This window comes from Carassius gibelio, chromosome A2 (genome assembly GCF_023724105.1).
Source record: "Carassius gibelio isolate Cgi1373 ecotype wild population from Czech Republic chromosome A2, carGib1.2-hapl.c, whole genome shotgun sequence".
Classification (NCBI taxonomy): domain Eukaryota; kingdom Metazoa; phylum Chordata; class Actinopteri; order Cypriniformes; family Cyprinidae; genus Carassius; species Carassius gibelio.
The window spans coordinates 26631314-26653124 of NC_068372.1; the positions used below are offsets into that span (position 1 = coordinate 26631314).

Sequence of the window (21811 nt, forward strand, 5' to 3'; positions counted from 1 at the left end):
GAGGACAAGGGGAGATAAACTGTTTGGCATTTGGGATATTGACGAGGAAAGCTGCATTTCTAAAATTAATGCACTCTGTAGGTTAGTGCACATGTGTTTGAAGTTAATAATTCAGCAGACAGGCATGACTTTTTTCACGTTAAAGGGTTCATATCATATAGATTCCTTTTATCATTTTCCCCCTGATGTCCACTTAAAATGTTAGTAAAGCTTTGAAATGGCTAGGGGCCTTGTTAAAAAAAACGTCAACCCTTCTTTTATAATGCCAGCATCCTTCTGAAGGATCTGCAGAGCTGTAGATGCTACACACTGAAGAACATCACAACATTTTACAAACACTTGTTAATTGTGATGGTTTAAGTAATAATAACATCTTTTATGTTTCTTCCTCTGTTTTCTGGTCACTTATTAGGCATTGTTGACATTCAAATGTGATTGAATATGTGAATGTTTTTGCTTTTCTGATGTCAGAAGTTCAAAGATTTCAGAATGAGCCTTTTTTTTTTTTCTTTGCAGTGTAAATGATATCAATAAATATTGTGAATTTTAAAGTGATTATTTATTTATGTATTTTTTGTTAGTGGATCAAGCTCAACAGATATATGCTATAAATATAATATATAATATTAATTTATTTAAAAATGAAAAAAATAAATCTAGTTATTTTATTGGTTGGTTGGATGGATGGATGGATGGATATACTATAAATATTCTAAATGAATAAATAAATATAAATCATTTTAATGATCATTTAATGTTACCCATGTTTTAATAGTGGATCGAGCTTGTTTATTAAAATAAATGAATAAATAAAATAAATAAGGGGTATTTGATTTCTCTAGATAGGGCTTAATTAAAGTTAACTTGAGACAATAATAATGAGACATTTTCGAGTTAATATTAGGTCAAAAATAATGTTGGATGTGGCTTGATTTTACAGAATCTATTGAGATTTGATGGTCAATTTACTTATTAGTATAATGGTTTTCCAGCTCACATTGCAACAAAAGAAAAGCTGAATATTAATTTCAGCAGTCATTTCAGAAGTTACTATATATTGATGAAAGATCATGCAAAACAAAACAAAAAATTCTTTATAATAATATGCATCGTCAATTCATGCATAATATCTATTTTTTGGATTTATAAGGGCAGTAAATCAGGTGAATTTGATCCATTTCACACTGTTGTCTGGAGTCGGTAAAGCGAATGCCGGATGGGTTATTATTATAGTGGCAGAAGACTTGAATGTCTCTTGGCCTTCCTGTCACGCTGGGTGACATACCCTGATCTCTCCACCCTCCTGCGTCCGAGTCAGCACTCACCTCTTCTGAAGCAGACGTTAGTGTCTTTCAGTGTGATTGCATCAGCTTCCACATCTACTTTTGGGTGTCTTTCTTATTGGGCAGCCGAAATGAACACCTCCTTTTACTGCTCATTTAATGTTTGGTTTATTTGTGTGGGTTGCTGGTTCTTTCTGATTCTCTGAGATTACTTTCTGCATCCTTTCTTCCTCACACACACACATACTGATGTTTACGCATGAAGTTTCATCTTCTGCCATGAGGAGCAGTTTGATAGCGTGTCTGCGTTATCTGTTTATGAGGTCCTGTGGGGGATAAAGGCAGAAGATTTGATTCGGCTCTATTGGAGAAGCAGAGAGAGAGAGAGAGAGAGAGAGAGTTTCACTGCAACTGTCTTGTGTTGCCACTGATGTTTAATGATGACATAGTCACCAGCAATGAATTTAAAGGGGGAAAAAAGTTAGAAAATAAACACTGTAAAGGCTAGCAATAGAGGTTAAGTTTTATTTCTAGACTTTGTAGATTAAAGTCTCTGATTTCATTTCCACTTAACAATTGCACAACGATAGAACATACATAAAATACAAACAATAATGCTTACAGTATAATACAGTATAAGTATTGTTTTAAGTGTTTTATTAAGTGCGTGTATAGAAAACAGTGTTGTTGATTATTCTGTCATTATGTCATACTGATCTTAATATTAAGACTTTCATTTTTCCATCAAAAACAATAGGAGATTTTGGATTATCTTTTTCATTCAAATTAAAATGAAAGTGTACTGAAATTTGCAAGTGGAATCAATGAATCATAAAATAGTCCTTATTATTTTGTGGACTACTTTTAGTGCTTCACTTACATTCATCACTGATTTAATACTATATTTAAGAACTCAGAACCATTAACTGAATGTTGAATGTCATGAAAATCATTTGGACTTAGTATTTAAATCAGTTCACTACCCTATTTATTTCAGTGCTTTTATGAGAAACTACTGATGTCATCAGCATCAGGCGTTGGATGCAGTAATCATTTTTATATTTCAGTAAAAAAAAAAAAAATACATTGTTTTAGATTTGCCTATTTTTTTTACCACTCATATTAGATTTGTTTATTTACTGCTTCAATAAATGCATTAAAACAGAAATGGTTTATAATAACACACTTAGACTTGACCTGCTTTCGGTTAGGTCATAAAATAGATTTACCATAATGCTTTTACAGCTGCATTAAAATGAAAACTGTTAACACCATGCAAAAGCTATTTCAGAGCATTTTAGCGATTTGTGGAATTTGGTTGTGTTCCAGAACTCACTTTGAGGCCAGATCTGTCCAACTGCCACACACCCATGGGCTGCCCGACCCTGCCAGGCTCTCCGGGGATGAAAATCTACATCGACCCTTTCACCTATGAAGATCCCAATGAAGCCGTCAGAGAATTCGCCAAGGAAATAGATGTCTCCACTGTCAAGATTGAAGAAGTTATTGGGGCAGGTGTGTTGCTTGTTTATTGCTGATTTTTGTTAATGCATGTGTAACAGGTTTAAAACTTTATGGGCAAAAGCTTGAAAATAAACAGCAGTTCTAAAAAGACCGTAAAAAGTCACAAACATTACACAGCCATTTCTCTGAGACAGTTTTGAAGCACATCTACAGTAACTCTCTACATTTGCTCACAAACTCAAGTAGGACTCACGACACAGCTCCCTGAGGGTCTGTGCCCTTCTCCTCATCTTCTTGGCGAGCCGTGGTGGAGACGCGGTATGACTCAGTCTGCTCTGCGTCAGACAGCTCAAGTTAATCCACTGATGCACCACATATGGATTTCACACAGATCATAATAAAAACTCTCAACCTTTTAGCACTAAAACTCCAGTCAAAGTTGACAAAGTTTCTCTTTATTCTATCCTTTACTATTTTTGCTTATTTTATCTTGAGCTGTATTGATTTTAGAAGACTTCTGGGGCCATACAGATATAATCAAGTTTGGTTTTGCTCTAAAGTTGCTTCTAGTGAAGTTATAGTAAGTATAGTAAGCATGCGTTATGCAGCCTGGGGTTTGATGACATACTGAAGGTCAGAATGACTCGTTCCTGAATTATATCCTCTTTACTTGATCTGCAGTTTCGTGTAAACAGCCCAGATCCTTAACTGTTAAGCTACAGTATCTGAACTGTTTAAATAAGTATTAGTTTATGTTTTGTACTCTAGGGTTAACAGTAGTCCAGACCTAAGATGACACCACTGGTTGAACTGTGCTTAGGAAGTTGCCTTTGTGTTTGCCAGAATAGTTTTATAGAAGTCTGCCTATAAATAACTTAGTCTAAATACTGAATAAACTGGAAAATATCCACACATGAGCTCTACTATAAAAAATTCTAAGCTTTAATGCTGATAATCAAACTCTGGGACTTTTAGGGCTTTAGTAGTTTCTGTTTGCTTTAGAAGATATCAGATTACACTTGTATTGGCCAATAATAATAATTATTATTATTACCTATTAGAATCCATAGAATCCAAAACATCTGAGTATGCTTGCACTAGTTCACACTACTTCAGAAAACACTGAATCACTGAAACCATTGTTTGCAGTTGATATTGTCTTCTTCAAAGATGGGGAGGAAAAATGCAATCCAATTTGCGTCAATTTTTTTGATTCACTGTTCCTTCTACACCTCTAGGCAGATCATAGACATTTGTGTCTATCAAATTGTGAAGTTTGAATCTACTATCTTTTGGTTCTGAGCTTGGATCTTTCACCACTGCCATTCTATCCCCCCATTTAATTTCCAAACCGTTTCAGGAACCCTAATAGCTTCACTTAATAACAAGACATGACATTGCACTGGAGAGATTCAGAGATTCCCTCTGTACTGTAACTGATGTTCAGCAGTAGAAGCTTCATTGTTTTTCGATGGGTTTAATGGTCTTTCACACGTTCCTCCTCTTTGTGTGCCCCAGGTGAGTTCGGGGAGGTGTATAAAGGTAGACTGAAACTGCCTGGAAAACGAGAGATCTACGTTGCTATCAAAACACTGAAGGCGGGCTATTCTGAGAAGCAGAGGCGCGACTTCCTGTCCGAGGCATCAATCATGGGGCAGTTTGACCACCCCAACATCATCCGCCTGGAGGGTGTGGTCACCAAGAGCCGACCTGTCATGATCGTCACAGAGTTTATGGAGAACGGGGCACTTGACTCTTTCCTTAGGGTAAGTGCAACATCCAAAACAAGCACCCTCTGTGTCTCTTCTCTCACTGTCTGTGTCATTCTTTCACTCTGGTGTGGAGAAATACACTGCTTAATCAATGTTCAGGCCATTTTTTTTTCAATCTCATGGATTGGTTCTCCCTGGCTTTGATCTGGTGCCACAATAAAGGGGCTCTTTGAAGTTGGTTTAGAAATCCACCACATCTGAGTAGCGTCGCCATCGATCCACCCCCCCCCCCCGTTTGTTATCGTGCATTCAGTTCAAATCTTTCGCTTGTGCAAAATGGCGGCTGTGTACAGAAGTTTCGAAGGAACTGAAAGGTCTCCCACTGTGTGCTGTGAACACGGTTTAAGCAGCTACTGGTGAAGAGTGTTAAACACAAATGGTCCACAAAAAGGAAAATCAATGTCTCCTTTTATTCACAAGATATTTATTTAACTCATGCTGCTGCTTATCTCAGATTATTGAAGGGTGTGCCTGTGTATGAAATTATCATTTTATTAATTAAATTGTTTCTAAAAGATTAAAGCTCACTGATGTTTGATTTAACGCTAATTGCGAAGACAGTATACTGCAGCTGGAGCAAGTGTACAGTGGAGATCCAGCCACAGTTTAAGAAGGACCTCCAGACTCTGGGCCATTTCACACTAGAGCTTCTAATGTGGATGTGAGTCTGTGGGAAGTCAGTTTTTGATTAGTTAGGCTGGTGTGAATGTTGGTGTGAACTCAAGCGTGGTTCTTTGATGTTCATCCAAGAAAACCCCTTAAGAATAGGGGGTGTGGATCATGTGGTTCATATGCTTCATACACCCCACAGGAACTTGAATGACAATCCATCATTTTATCGTTCTCTCTGTTCTTTTCTCTATATATCACATCTATAATTGTTTTGAAACATTTAAATTTGAATTTGGAATTTTAAAAGCACTCACAATTTAGTTGTGAATGGCGCACAACTTTAACCCTAAAATCTGATTTGAGTCATAGGAATTTTGTTCCAGAAGCAGTGTTGTGTATTCTGAAGCAAGTCCCGCTTTGACAAATCATGTTAAGCTTTTCGAAATAGATGGTTATATTTTTCATTAACCACATACTGCACAACCAAAAATTATTTATCGCTAAACACAAGGAGCTCTTTTGGTTGAGGTTGAGCTTTGATGTGTTGCTGAACATCATGTGATATCCGTGTTTTTTTTTTTTTTTTGTGTGACAGCAAAATGATGGGCAGTTCACAGTGATCCAGCTGGTGGGGATGTTAAGGGGAATTGCTGCAGGCATGAAGTACCTGTCGGAGATGAATTACGTCCACCGAGACCTGGCTGCCCGCAACATCCTGGTCAACAGCAACCTCGTCTGCAAGGTGTCGGACTTCGGCCTGTCCCGTTATCTGCAGGAAGACACCTCTGACCCCACCTACACCAGCTCACTGGTAAGACTTTGCCCTGGCATGTCAGGCTCACCTCTTCATTTTAACGGGAGCCAATCAGTGCCATGTTTTGCAGTGTTGCTTGAGAAAATTAATAAGGCAGGTATCGACCATTTGTAATTGCCCCTCATTTCCTCAAGCTTTGGTTTTATTTTCTCATTCTTGTCCACTTTGTCTTTTATTCCCCAAAATGCCTCCAGAAAGAAACAGTGCATTGTCTCCCTGACAAGACATGATCATTTCCTGGAAAAGCTGCATTTAAATTCTGTATGTGATTGAACGCAGCCAAGTGACTGGACTTCCAATAGCCTGCCTCCCAAATGGAGCGCTCAGACTTCAGGAATTCTCTATTATGTATCATTAATAAGCATCCAGGGCATCATTAGCCCTCCTGTGCTGCACATCTTTAATATTAATATGAAATACTATTTTCTCCTGCCTCCTTAAAGACTCTCTATTCAGGGCACTGTGATATTTTTGGTGGCGTGGATCAGTGTTAATTTTGACACGAAATTTTAATTTAGTTTTAGTCTTAGTCTTTTGACTATAATTCTTTTTAGTTTTAGTCGAGTTTTAGTCATCTGATTTGTTTTAATTTTAGTCTTATTTTAGTCGACTAAAATTGCTTGGTATTTTAGTCGACTAAAATAAGACTAAAATCAATAACAGATTTACTAGACAATTTTTTACAGCTGGTATAGGAAACAAACTTAACCAAAATATATAAAACACAAATTCAACTTTATTTCAACACAACTGTGTCTTTATTTCGATTCAAAAGCTTTTATGCAGCAACAAACACTGTCATGATAATGTAAACAATAACTAGCTGCCAGTTGACCATCAATAAAAGAAAAATAAAGTTAGGTCCAGGACCTTAAAGCTTACAGCTGAGCTGAATAATAAGTGCATACATTTAAAGTAAATATTTAATAAGTTGGGTGGATAAAAAAAAGTAACAAGATTTTATAAGGTATTCATTTGTCTAGCAATATTGTATGTTTTAAATACTACAATATTGCTAGATTTGTATGTATAATGATAGGATGTGAACATTCATGTTTCACATGACTAATATAGAAATATTTGTGATATTGTCAACAAGTAGAACATTATAAAATATACTAAACATTAGTATTAATCAAATGTATTTATCATGATATTACGTATTAGTATTGTGCTCTCATCTAACTTGAAGAAGGGGCTATTTTACAGTACTTTTCAGTTGTAATATTTAATGCTACAACATCTACGCACTGCACTATTCCAATTTTGCTTAGCTCAATAAACAAAAGAACATCGTTGTGAAATTACATTTGAGAAAATGTCCGGGTGGCTCGTCTGTAAATGTCTTTTCAAATTGGTTGTGTTCTTGCCACGAATGAGCGCTCCACGTGCTTTACAGTTTGTTTTGTTTTGTTCGTCGTCAAACGTGAGGTGAGCTGTGGACATTTTGTCGCTCTTTTAGACATCACCTCTTCGAATGCCGTCTTCCCGGGAGCTCATTTAAAAACTGAAAACCTTCGCTTCACGTCTCAATAAGTCAGGCTCGGATTGGTTCTCTTCTCTCATGTAGTCTTGCCTGTTAGGTTTTGCCGGTTCTTTTGTTCATTCCTCGCATCTCTCCCGTCTGCTGATTTGATTTTCGTCACAGTCTATTTTCGTCTCGTCCTTTATTCGTTGACGATAATGTCAATCAATTTAGTCATAGTTTTAGTCTCCATCAGTGCCTTCTATTTTAGTTTTCGTTTCGTTTCGTCCACAAAAATATATTCGTGACGAAAATAATGACGAAAATATTTAGTCAACGAAATTAACACTGGCGTGGATTCGTCGCGCTAGTAATTATCTGGGCTTATCTGACCCTGTTATGATTTCTGTGTTCAGGCTGGTTTCAGACAGAGGGACAGTCGAACTTTTAGCAGGGTCAACCATTTCCTCCGCACTGGAGAGAAACGGCCCTGTTTACATCCTTGTTTTAAATTCATTTCAGTCTTCTCATAGAAATGTCCCATGCATGTTAAGCAAACAATTTCATCTTTTACACTCTGGTGGTGAGCAGAGACGTGAGGAGGATGATAAAGAGATGAGATGACAGACAGGGAATATTTAGCTAACGTTTTGTCTCTGAAAATGCGTAAAAGCTCATTAAGCCCCAAAGACAGGCGCTATTCACAAACAGGATGTCCCGTGGTGACTGCTGATTGACAGGAATATGTGTCAAAGGTGTGAACAGGGGTGTGATACTGATGTATGATGTGACATCGCTGTATTTCTCACTGATAGAGTTAGAATTTAATTACCCCCTGGGTTTTTGCAATTAAAGTTCAATTTTTAGCTTTTCACAGCCTGTGTTTATTAGCCCCATCCATCCATTCATCCATCCATACACCCATCCGTCTGTCTATCTGTCTTTCCATAGAAGAATAAAAAAATTGAATGCCCAAATATCTGAGTCACATTTAGTCTGGACACACAGTACAGCCAGATTACGATCTGGACTCTGAGGATGAGATATTTGTAAGTATGTCTGCCCATTCGTCTGTCTGTCACTCTGACATTTTTCTTTTAAAATGTGTTTTAAGTTGATTTATGTACAGTGTCTAACTTGAAGATAACAATCTTGTACTAAAACTCAAACTCTACCCAGAGAGTTTCTCACCTGAAACTGGAGGGTTCTCGGGCCTGGTAGAGATCTAGAAATATAGAGAAGGAATTGAAATTGAAAGGGAAGAAATAAAGAAATGTCCCTTACTTTCCCATCATGACACAGATTTCCCTCTTGCTGTCAGCATGACAAGTGCAATGGCTGGAAATGGAAAATAAATCTATTTACACTGAGGTGGGATCTGAATGTGTGACACCCCCTCGCCCTGCCACCCTCCTCTTTGTCACTTTCTGTTTCCCTCTTCCTCTTCTTCTTCCTCTCCCATCCAAGGGTTGTGATTTGGCATGCTGGAGTGTGGAATGTGACATGCACATTCTCTCTTTCATCTGTTTATTCATCATTTCAATTCCTTCAGTGTCTTCAGATTTGTAATCTCAGCTCTGGTTGTTGAAGTCTGATGTCCTGTAGCGTCTTGTTCAATTGTATAGCATGTTCAGCCAGACTTTTACCAGTCGGTGTCAACAGTGGTCAACATTATGACTTATTCTGCCCAAGAACTGTCAGTTAAACTAGTTCACATTGCCCTACTTGGTTTGTTAGGGTAGTGTGAATTATCATGAGACATGAAGAATCCATCTGACCATCATGCAGTTGTCTGGTTTTGTTGGATCAGTGTTAACAACACAGCTCCTATACTGTTCATGCAGATCAGGCAGAGCCAAGTTCATGGGTTCAGTTCCCAAGGAATCCATGGAGTGATAAGAATGAGGAATTCTAGAACTGATTAATTATAATATCAAATTGAATGAACATAAGAATGCTGTGTGTGTGTGTGTGTGTGTGTGTGTGTCTCTCGTGTGTCACAGGTAGCTAAGCCAGTATAAACCCATCAGTTATTACATTCCCCGTCTGTGTGTGTGTGTGTCAGTTCTCTGTGCGGTGCATCTGAGATGAACATGTGTGCTCTTTTACGCCTAATCTTTCCTGATCTCACAACAGCTTGCCTTGAGCAATCCTAATAGTCTACAACAGCATTTAGGAGAAAAACCTCAAGGTCAGTATCACAGAGTCAGATTCATTCTGAATGAAGGCTGATTTATTCTTTAATTGATGCCAAGCAAGAAGGGTTGTGTCTGAAACAGAGTAACACTAGATTTTATGTTCTTCTGAAGAAAATGAATGATTTTTGCCCGAAAATCATAAAATAGGGTGCTCTGGGGACTTGTATTTTATGCAATTTAACGCTTAGAATTATAATAGCACAACTCTCCTCAACGGGGGTGTTTTTATAGGACAAGTGGTGAGGTCAGGTTATACATGCTAACTTTAAAAGTATGTTTCTATGGTTTTTTTTTTAATAAGTATGAGCAATAATAGTAGTGTTGCCTGACTTTTATAGTACGTAATTTGGACTGCAACATTTATCATAGTTTATTTTCATTAAATTTAAACCGCCAGTTCAATCTCAATTTCATGAGTTTATACAACCTTGACCCTTTCCTCTGTGGTAAAATGTGAGCATATTGGTTAGCAAGTTACTGCGGGTATCAGGCAGAGGAGCAGTGTAAGCAACACTGTCCCACACCGCCGTCCTCAGCTGTCATTATTTAAACATGCCATCTGACCTTTGACCTGCAGCACCATGTGACTTGAAAACCTCACACAGTGGCATACGAGCACTCTTTCCTTTAAAGCACAAAGAACTCTCAAAGGAAAAGAAAGAGTGTTCGAGTCAAGAAAAAAAAAAGAATACTCAACCTTGTTATGAAAGACAAGGTCATAATCTAATATTAAAAATACCGGACAGGTAGTTTGGAGGAAAGGATGATAAAGGATGAGGTGAACGTGGTTTAATTTGTGCGGTTCTCGTCGGGCGTCTGGGTGGTGGCAGAGCGGTACAGGACCAGGAAGGGGACATGAAATGTTAGCGTCGCATGGCGAGCATGCTGCTATTTGAACCACCTCCCAAACTTAGGATTTGCCTGCTGAATACAGCACAAATTGGACTGTTGTCCAATGTTTTCAAATGCTTGTGAAGTGTCTCAGAACAGTTCTGGTGATGTTGTTTATGTCCTCATTGAGACGGCAGATGCTGAAATGACTGCAAGCGTCAGGTGCTTCAGTCTATGTAGTAAACAAACCCGCACGTCTCTGCCATTCATTCATTCATTCATTCATTCATTCATTCATTCACACAGAGATGCGCAGAACATGCAGGATCCATATTTCAACCAACTTTTGCGGCTTAACATTTACAGATACTGGTCCATATGGAGATTTGATTTGATTCATTTATGCCAACTTTGACAAATTCCGTGACTGTCCATATTAAAATGTACGTTTAATTTTCATGACTGGATTTTGAGATTCCGTCCGCGTTTTCTGCTTTGCGGAAATCATAGCACTGTATGCCTCAAGAACCGGGTTGACCGGGTACTCTGTACCACCGGTACTTAAAGAAACCTCTTACCGTGACATTTTTATTATTTTTTTGTACCGACTTGGTACCGAAGTAGTGGGTCTTTTGACAACACTACTTGGATGTAATTTAGTGATAGATAGACAGACAGACAGACGGACAGAGAGTCTCCTGTCTCTTTCTGTCTTTCTAATATGCACAGTGTGTTTGTGTTCAAGTGTTGTTTGCTGTGCGCATGTGCCGCTATGAGAGACAGATCTTCATTGTTCTGTCAGTCTGCAGCTCGTATTAGAAACAGTGAGAGACAGTGGTGCATCAGAGAAGTATATGGATCTATACCTATAAATGCTGAATGAATGATAAACCACATTACTGTATTTGCCCAGAAATTATGTTTCAGTGATTCAGCAGTTTTTATTTTATTTTATTTTATTTTATTTTATTTTATTTTATTATTTCCCACCCCATTTTTAGAACCACACTTTATTATAGGTGTAAGACATACAGTAGCCATTTCTGCATTAACCATTGCTAGTTCAGGTCTGTATGTTATATCACACTACATGGTCTCAATGTAAAAGTAATGAGCCTCTTGTCACAGGTAGAAGTCAATGGAGGTGACCTGTATGCCACTGGTCTATGTCATATGTATGTTCATTCCATCTTGTATTAGAATCGATGAAGATGAAATTGAGTCTTTCAGGTCACTGAACACAAAGGTCAGGGGAAAATCCAAGCAGAAAGGCTCATCAGATGCCTCATTTGTTATATATTTTTCACTTGATAAGAAAGAAGAAAGCTTTTTTTTTTTTCTTTAGTTCTTCATAATGTTGTTCATCAGGGTGGGCTAAATTGTTGAATCCACCTATGAGATCTAAACATGGGCAGTCATATGTTATTGTGCTTTAGGATGTCATGATGCTCCTTGTTGAGAAATGCCCAGCTTTCTCCCTGACAGACTTCTGAGGTCCTAAACACAAAGCCTGCAAGTCATAACCTTGGCGATTTCTGGATGACCCATTTTTGCAGCTTAGTTTCAGTTAATGATCTTGGGCGGGCTGGAATTTTTTATTTGTATTTATTGTTTATACACTACGTCAAATTATTTTATATTGAAAGAGCAAATAAAATGTGATTTTGATGTGATGGTATGACCTCTTTAAGATTATTGGTCTTTTTAAATCTATGACTAATAATACTGACTCAGGGCTGCAGAATTATTACAGGAATATTGAAAGTGAATATTGAGTTCATATACAAGGATGGTGTGCTTGTTTTCAAGCCATTTCATCTTTAAATTATGTTAAACCAAACGAGTAAAATCCAACAAGAAAGAACCTAAAAAGATCCTTCTCCTATTTTCTTCTTTTTAAGCCAAACACTGACCCACAGCAGATGCAATTGGTTGCAAAAATATAGTGTTAGATAAGAAAAAAAAAGAGAATGGATGGAGGGGACTTAAGAGGGAACTGATAGGTTAAAGAGGTGGAAGGGTGGAATTGAAAGAGTGACGCAAACTCCCAGCAGGCATCTGTCCTTCCCTGACCACGGTTTCGTCACTGTTTCCACACCAAACTTAATAAAAACTGGACAGAGGAAGAGGTCTGAGATTATGTGATCTTGTTTTAGTTTGTTGTCCTTTAATTTACCGAAATGTTTTCATTTCTCTCCATAAGTACTCTGACCAGCTACAGTGTTGGGTTTAAAAAGAGAAAGCCCCGCCCACAAGCAGTGACATCATTCACATTCATCTGAGGATGAATTAGTTTTCCAATACCAATACCCTTTCAACAACCCTTGTCAGACAGTTTTGCACATTTTCTTCAGAAAATGTAAAAGTATTAGTAGTTTATTATTGAGATTAAGCACACTTCCAGAATGACAATATGCTGCTCAGCTTTTCTGCATTTTAGTTTTCATCTGGTTGACGTCAGAGGCAGGACTGAACTAATTGACATCATTAGACTGGAACATGAAGCATGTGGATCTCAAACCAGTTCTGTGTGTGTTTTGTCATTGTTTGTGTGGGTGTGTATGTGAGGTGAATCTTAAAACAAACCGCCGTCAATTTTAATCAGTGAGACACAAATCCAGCCTTAGGTAGTCCAATTACAGACAGACACGCTCCACGGACGAGACTAGGCCTTCCTCACAAACACACACACACACACTTAGACTATTGTGTGTGTGTACTGAAAGAAGGGGAAAGAGGTTTTTATGGTGTTTTGTAAAGCAAAAGTAATTTAATTCATTCATGCTGAATTTAAAAAAATGCAAATGTGGTTCATTGTTTGCAAATATTTATAGTTGCAATGGATGTAGAACTCAGAGAGTCGATATGTTCCTGTTGTTTATTTGCTTTGTTCAAACAGCATATTTCCCAGTTGTCCATGTGAAAGTGCGATATTTTGATGTTGAATGGTTATGTGCATATAAATTAGGCACATGAATCCTTATGACCAAAATGAATCCATATGACAGCATCCTATCACTCATATCGCACCAATCTGACCTGACATTTTTGTTTGTTTCCTCAGGGTGGAAAGATCCCTGTGAGATGGACTTCGCCAGAAGCCATCGCATACAGGAAGTTCACTTCTGCTAGTGACGTCTGGAGTTACGGTATCGTCATGTGGGAGGTGATGTCTTTCGGCGAGAGGCCCTACTGGGACATGAGCAACCAAGATGTAAGTCTCTTTTTTTATACTAAACAGTGTTGAAAGTCTATTACTTGCTTTTAGTCACACCAGCCCTGAATCTTAAACTGAGTAAAATACTAATTAAAACATATAATATCTTATATCATATCTTCATAAGTATGATATATAATTTATAATGATAATAATAACTGTAATCATGATTGTTGTTATTATTATTATTATTACTATTAAATAATTAATCATTTTATCTAATACTTATATTGTAAAAGTTGTATGTAGAATAGAATAGAATAGAATAGAATAGAATAGAATAGAATAGAATAGAATAGAATAGTTTTGGGGTGGTACATTTTCAAAAGGTACAGATTTGTCACATTTACCCTTAGTGGGTCATATTATTACCTTAAAGGTACATATCAGGACCTAAATGAGCAGAGCTGGGTAGATTACTTATGAATTGTAATCAGTTACTGATTACAGATTACATGACAAAATTTGTAGTCAGTAATATAATCTCTTTGATTACACATTTTCGGTAACATAATCTGATTACTTTTGGATTACATATAGATTAAATCTGTGCTAGCCCTTATTTGATATCACATATATTGAATTGGCCTAATCTTGTACTATTTTGACATATACAATGAAAAAATATATTCCACAAAATATATTAAATTCACCAACAAGAGCATTAAATTAAATGTAATGTAATTAAATGTATTAATTAAAGGCTGTGTTCCTCTCAAGTTTCCATTATCTTGTTGATGATTTATTCTGAGCGCGATTCTGACACCCCTCCCCCCCTCCGCTGGGAAAACTCAAAGAATCAAAAACATATATATGCGGCAAGTTTAATAGGAAAAAATATTAAACATTAAAAAAGGAAATTTAGGAGAATCAATGAATTGTGAACTTATTACCATTGTGTAAATAAAATGTCATCATGTAATCCGTAAAAAAGTAACTGTAGTCTGATTACAAGTATTTTAAAAAGTTGATTACTCTAATTACAAGTACTTAATTTTTGGAATCTGATCACGTAATCCAGATTACATGTACTCCATTACTACCCAGCTCTGTAAATGAGATATTTCAGTAACTTTTTAAAGGGTACCCCCCCAATGACATCTTTTTTCTGATAGTGCAAGGCTCTCTGCACTCCTGCATTCATGATCTATGTAAAATGCATGATTAACTATAAAGCACCAAACACCGTTTGGCTTTATCCCTGAATTCCTTTGCAATGAGTCTCATTTCCTGTCAATCTCTTCGGCTCTAAGGCTTACTACTTTGAGTCTTACTGTCTTTCGTACTGAATCTACATTACCTGCCTTAGTCTTTCTTCATTCAAATCTCCCAGCATCTGTGTTTCAGAGGAGACAAACATTTTTCCTGTTCGAATTTTGAATACAGCAGACTCATTCTAGGCTCTGGGGATTTTCAGAAAATCCTGCCAATGAAAACATAAATTCCCCAATCCTTTTAGCATCCTGTTAACACATCAGAGATGCAGAACGAACCCTGAGGACATTGTGACTGTAATGACCGCCAAACTCACAACTGTAAAAAAAACAATTTGAGCATTCAGAGATTCAGTACGTTCAAATCAAAGAAAATAAGTTAAAGAAATTAATTATTATGTTTCTACTTTCTGTACATTCTCTGTATTTACTTTCTCAAAGTAAATGTCTCCATGGCTCAAAAGGGCTTTTGCCTGTCATGCACGACAGACTTAATTTCTTGAAAATTATGTTGTTAAATATTCATGAAAACCATCTTATGAAGGACTAAGACTGTAAAGTTGTCTGATTCTGTTAACATCTCATGACATGCACCAAAAAGACAAACAAAGCAATAGAGCTCCCAAATCATACTCTCTGACACTGAAGAACCACCAAAGGTGAAGTTGGTGATGGTAAAGTTTCTTCAACTTATCACACACTTCATTATCTGAATCTTGTGTTTTTAATGATCATCCAATCCCAAATTGCCATAAAAAGATCATATCAGTGTAATGAAACTGCAGGACATCTGCAGTGGTCAGTGCCCACATCTCACCGCGGTCCTGTGGAATCCATTTAGGAGAAAAGCGGCCGCTGTGGAGGGAGCAGGAAATATATATTGATCCTCAAATATTTGGATTCATGTTTGTGCGAACCAGAGCTCTAGAATGGTGTGCAGAGGATAGACAGTGTTTGTTTGTTCATTTGATCTTTGCTTGTGTCAGAGAGAATCAGAGAGATGTATTGGAAGAGAGTCCAGTGTTTGAGGAGGGTAGGATGACAGATCATGTTTAATGATTAATGATGCTCATGGGTCGTTTGTGTGTTATGTTGCAATGTCTATGCAACATAACTGATATATGTGGCAATCATTGTGTAATAAGACAATATTGTGTGCTTGATCTTTTTTTATGGTATGGTTATGGTATTATTTAGTTCTTATTATTGATGCACTCAAAACCAGTTTCTCACAGTGCATTTCCTTTATTGACAAAAATTACGTTTTAATATATTCAGTAAGACATTTACCAAATATATTCATGGAGCATGATCTTAACTTAATATTCCTAATGATTTTTTACATAAAAGAAAAATCAATTATTTTGATCCATACAGTGTACTGTATTTTTGACTATTACTAAAAAATATACCCCAGTGACTTAAGACTAGTTTTGTGGTCCAGTGTCACACTTGGACACTTTAGGTACTATTATGTACTTTTACTAATATGTTCCTTTAATGTATTTACATGTACCATTTAGGGGTAAAAAGGTACAAAGATGTACATTTTAGCATTTGTTAGGGGACCATCCCTATTATATATACTGATATACTGTAAGTGCTTCCCCCAACAATGACAACATAGCAATTAATGGCAATAACATGTGTTTGTATTTGTGTGTGTAGGTGATCAACGCTATAGAGCAGGATTACAGGCTGCCGCCCCCCATGGATTGTCCCACTGCTCTCCACCAGCTGATGCTCGACTGCTGGCAGAAAGATCGGAACACTCGGCCACGCTTCACGGATATCGTCAGTACGCTTGACAAACTCATCCGCAATCCCACCAGCCTTAAAGCAGTTGCCAGTATACCCACTATGTGAGTCAAACAAACTTATTATTCACACATTTTGTTTTCATACTATGGTGGAAACCTTTATTTATGCTTACAAGTCTGGGGGCTTTTTAAAATAATAATAATATTTTTATTCAGCAAGGACTTTTACATTGTTACAAAATATTAGGGGTGCGATCGTTATGCGCATCTCGTCAGTAAAGCCGGTTCTCTAATCAGCGGTAAATTCCCTCAGGTGCGTGATTTCACATAGAGCAGCTGCTAATACACGGAGCCGTTGTTAACTGAGAAGATGCGCAAATCCACGTTAATTTTCAGCATTTATTTGCGCATCTTCTCAATTAACAACGGCTCTGTGTAGTAACAGCAGCTCTATGTGAAATCACGCACCTGAGGGAATTTACCGCTGATTAGAGAACCGGCTTTACTGACGAGATGCGCATTAACGATTGGCCGATCGTAATCGGAGCACCCCTACAAAATATTTATAAAAAAAAAAGAAGAAAGTTATTTAGCTAACCCTTTTCATCAAAGAATCCAGAAAAAAAAAATCATGGTTAACATAAAAATGTTAAGCACTACAAATGTTTCCAACTTTGATAATATTAAGGAATGTATCTTGAGCAGCAAGTCGGCATTTTAGAAAGATTTCTGAATGATCATGTGACACTGAAGACTGGAGTTATTTTAATGAAAATTCAGTTTTGCATCACAAGAGTAAATTACATTTTACAATGTATTAAAACAGTTCACAAACCCTAAACATGTGTTTTCATATTAAATAAGACATTATTTAGTCCACTCATGAAGCTGTTTTCTTTGTAGAAAAAATACAAGGTAGGTGGTCTCTACAAAGACAGTAACCATGACACCCAAGGTTTCCCGTTCATCTCACTCTCTGTTTCTCTCTCCTCCTTCAGTCCGTCCCAACCGTTGTTGGACAGGTCCATCCCAGACTTCACCACCTTTAGTTCTGTAGAGGATTGGCTGGCTGCTGTCAAGATGTCTCAATACAGAGACAACTTCCTCAACTCTGGCTTCACATCCCTACAGCTGGTCACCCAGATGACTTCAGAGTGAGTGCGAACTCTTAAGTGTCTTTTCTAAATTTCTCAACGTTGGGGTTTCATTACTGCAAATAAAGGTCTTAAAAATCCATGTTGGCTTTAGTTGGTCAAGCCAGTCCAAGCCAAAGTTTGGTTCTATCCAGGCTGACCAACATGACCAGGCCAAACATGGGCTCACCATCTGATTAACCAACTAATAAAACACCTTCTAGTTTCTATATAAGTTTGTCATCCATGTTTATTAACTCCATCAACAGGTTATGCAACTAGTCAACCACCTAATTGCAACCTTATTTCTTGAAATTGTGACTTTTGACCTCACAATTACAACTTTATTTCCTGTTTAAATCACTTAGTTTCCTGATTCCTGAGTTGAAAACAGACTTTCATATGTCACACTGTTAACAACATCCGTTTCAAAAATCATTATGTTTACAACAATTATGTGACTTATTCAGCCGTCCTGTCATATTATTGGTTTATTTTAGATGATGTCTAATGCTTGGTGAGTTGGTTTGTTGTGTCTGTCTGAAGGGGGATTAAAGCTGGTTTCAGATTTCCAGACAGTCATTGATTACAGAATGCCAAGCGGCCAGATATCTCAGCAAACTTGTTTAATATTGATTTATGAACCATACATAAGGACTAGCCTGAATCGCTAAGGTATGTGCGTATGTGTTTTGACTTGTTTGAGTCGCTATCGAACAGGTGGATATGCTGTTGATGATGTTTAATACATGTCTCCTGGTGTTTTGTTCGTGGTGGGAAGCGTCCTGTGAGGTGTAGCGTCTCTGACGCTCTGATTAATGCAGCCGGCGCTCACAGAGAGGGTCTGCGCTTAATTAGCACCATAAGTAAGAGCCCATGCATAAACAGGAAGTTAAATGCAAGCAGCTTTCATGTGTTAATACTTTTTGCTCTCACATCTATAAACCTGTAGGGGCTCTGAGCTGTTCCTCTTTCTCTCTGTGTTGTTTGAATGGTTTGTATATTGATAGTACAGGTTGTTCAAAGGCTCATCTCAAAGGATAGTGGAATAAATTGAGTGTTTGTTCAGAGTTCCCATTTTCTCTTTGTAATTTAAAGGAGGTAGCAAAACAGTCACAGAAAATCAGATGTTGTAACTGACATGTCTCGAAAAATAAATGGATTTAAAGCAAAATGTCAAATTTCAGCCATATTTAGTTGAGATGTGAATGTAGTCTGAGCATCAAACCAATGTGCAGTGAAAACAGCAGTTTCTTGGAAAAGTAATGTTAAAGTATGTTACAAATGACAATTAGGAAGGAGTGATGCAAATGTGTATTATATAGCTATTTAGTGTTTGCTTTGGAGTTATGTGTCATGGTTGTATACTGCGTTTAAATGTGTGTCCAGTATTAACTGTAGTTATACAATAATCTTGTGTTCACAGGGACCTGCTGAGGATAGGTGTGACTCTAGCCGGCCATCAGAAGAAAATCCTCAACAGCATTCAGTCCATGCACCTGCAGATGTCCCAGTGTCAGACGGGCACAGAGCTGGCGTGACTACAGGGGGCGCCGGACGACGGGCTGGGCAGCTTGCGTGAGAATTACCAGCGGGTGAGCCCAATCCCATCGGAGCGCGCCAGAATAGAGACTATCATCCTGATCTGAGAATGTGTTTCAGGAGAAAAACCATTATCCCATATCCAACCGACCAGGTCGGAACAGGACTGCCGAGTCTCACAGGACATCTGTTAACCTGTCGGCTGTTTGTCTCTTTGGGCTACATTTACAGGGAAAAACTGAAGAAGCAGACGTTTGTCCTCTTCAAGTCATTAATCCTGTTTTAGTTACTTTCGCGTTGCTTATGAAAAAATCACAATGACTATTCAGATTCTGAGACGTCTACAACGTTTTCTACAAGGTTCTTTCATACTTCTTTATTTCCACTATAAACCTTCAATCATCACTGCTTCCTACTTACACTACCTGTCGATCTCGGTATGGATGACGTTGCCAGAGGACATCCTGTATGCCTGCGTCCCATTCCTAGGCCATACAAGCATAAATGATGTATATCTTTAAATAAAAATCTTCAGAGTAAACCTTCATATTGAAGGTGAAGTGTAACGGACCTGTATGTAAATACCCTCTTCTTCCGTTTGCATTTTTGGCAATGTTGGACCAGAACCACCGATTCTGCAGGACACGAACTCACTTACGTCAGCGTGACGCCACGAGAACAATCTGGGATGAACTCTGACTCTGTCAATGTTGTGTAAATATCAGTTAGTTGTGTATAAAATAGCATCAAAAAGATATACTTTAGGTGAAAAAAGCTACGCATTCAGGCCACTGAACAGTGTTTGTTGTAGGTGTCTCCAAGCTGATGAGCACTTACATGTACAGCTTTTCTTTCTTCTACTTCTTCTAGTCGTTCTTGTTAGTTTCGTGTCAGAGTGTTTGAATGCGTCGACTAGCGTTGGGAGGGTGCATAGTCACCGCCTAAACTAGCTAGTACACTTAAATGTAGTTCCACTGTTAATAAGCTGTACTAATGTTGGTCTTACAGGGTCTTTAAAACCGCTAATCTGTTTGCAAGTACATGTTTACATGATAAGTGAATGGAAAGGTAAAGGACAGGAAACGAAGAGACTTGCAAACCCGCTGCCCTTCACCACTTTTATCAGGCCGAGTCACACTTTCAGCTCCAGATGTTTCTGGATGACATTGCTAAATGCGGTACATGTTCTTTCATGTCATCAGCTCTCCATTTATTTGTGTGTGTGTCTGGATTGAACATCTGTGTGACCCTTTATGAACAGATGCCTAATGCCACCCCATTGAGCACATTCTACTTAAGCAGTCAGTGAAGCACTGGGAAACACACACACACAGGCTTTTGATGGCTTTGGGCTGTTACTTTTTGGTTGCCATGAAGAGATAGCATCAGCTTACTGACGATGATAATAATAATAATATAGGTAACATTATACAGAAAGTTATTATGGTGTGTTATTATGTTATTATGGTGCGTTCAAGTCCTCCTGGGAAGTTTGTATGCAGGAAGTGGGAAGTCGTGCTTATGACGGCATGTGCGTTCAAGTCACTTTCGTCGGAGAAAGATGGTGGGTACTTTCTCTTAATTAAAAACACAAAAATACAGCAATGTTCTTAAAGTCTTGTTCTAGAAAATTAAGAACAAAGAAATGTGCATTAGGTATACTTCGTTTTTTAATGTTTTAAATTATTTTATGAATCCACTGCCAACTTTGTTACAATTTGCATTGTTATATTATAATTCCATCATATTATGCGTCGTCGATTAACTTACTGTGCTGTAAATAGAAAAGCCTGACAATATCACAGCTAAATACCTATATTCCGCCATGTTAATCACTGACACGCCCCCAACTCGTACAGATCGGGGCTTAAAGAAAATCCCGAAAATCCACGATATTGTGGTGGCGTTCATGTGCATTCAACTCGGAAATATGAACTAAACGAGATGACTTGAACGCACCATTAGTTAATGCATTATGGATGAACTAACATTTAACAATACTTCTTGAAAAAAATTATTCATCTAGGTCAATGTTCATTTTTGAAAATACAAAACATTTAAAGATTTCGGGTTGTAAGAATAGATATGAACATTGAATGAACATGAATTTACAATAAACCTTAGTGTGTTAAAAATCTAATTTATATATATATATATATATATATATATATATATATATATATATATATATATATATATATATATATATATATATATGTATATATGTATATATGTATGAACAAATGTTAATGAATTAAACATTGTAAAGTGTTACAAATAATATTAATATTGTAACTATAGCATAAAATGTAGCTAAAAGTGCTTAAAAAAATCAGAATATTGTTTTAAAAGAAACAGCAAGATGCAAAAAAAAGCAACAAACTAGAAGTAAAAAAAAAAAAGTTAATTTGAATGTTAAAAGTAATACATCAAATGCATTCGATACATAAAATACTCAAAAGCCAACTTAAAAATAATTAAGTCAACCAAACAAATAAATCATTTT

The 21811-nt window shown here is 37.3% G+C and overlaps 1 protein-coding gene across 1 annotated transcript in view; it reads left to right on the forward strand.

Moving 5' to 3' along the window:
- LOC127935138 (ephrin type-B receptor 1-like) overlaps window positions 1–21423 on the forward strand; it is a 216419-nt gene extending 194996 nt beyond the window's left edge. Inside the window, exons 10-16 of the mRNA XM_052532747.1 lie at window positions 2613–2798; window positions 4266–4513; window positions 5727–5942; window positions 13504–13653; window positions 16539–16732; window positions 17629–17784; window positions 19190–21423. Coding sequence (XP_052388707.1) covers window positions 2613–2798; window positions 4266–4513; window positions 5727–5942; window positions 13504–13653; window positions 16539–16732; window positions 17629–17784; window positions 19190–19304 — 1265 coding nt within the window. The 3' untranslated portion in view covers window positions 19305–21423. The remainder of the gene's footprint in view (window positions 1–2612; window positions 2799–4265; window positions 4514–5726; window positions 5943–13503; window positions 13654–16538; window positions 16733–17628; window positions 17785–19189) is intronic.
- Window positions 21424–21811: the final 388 nt, after the last annotated feature.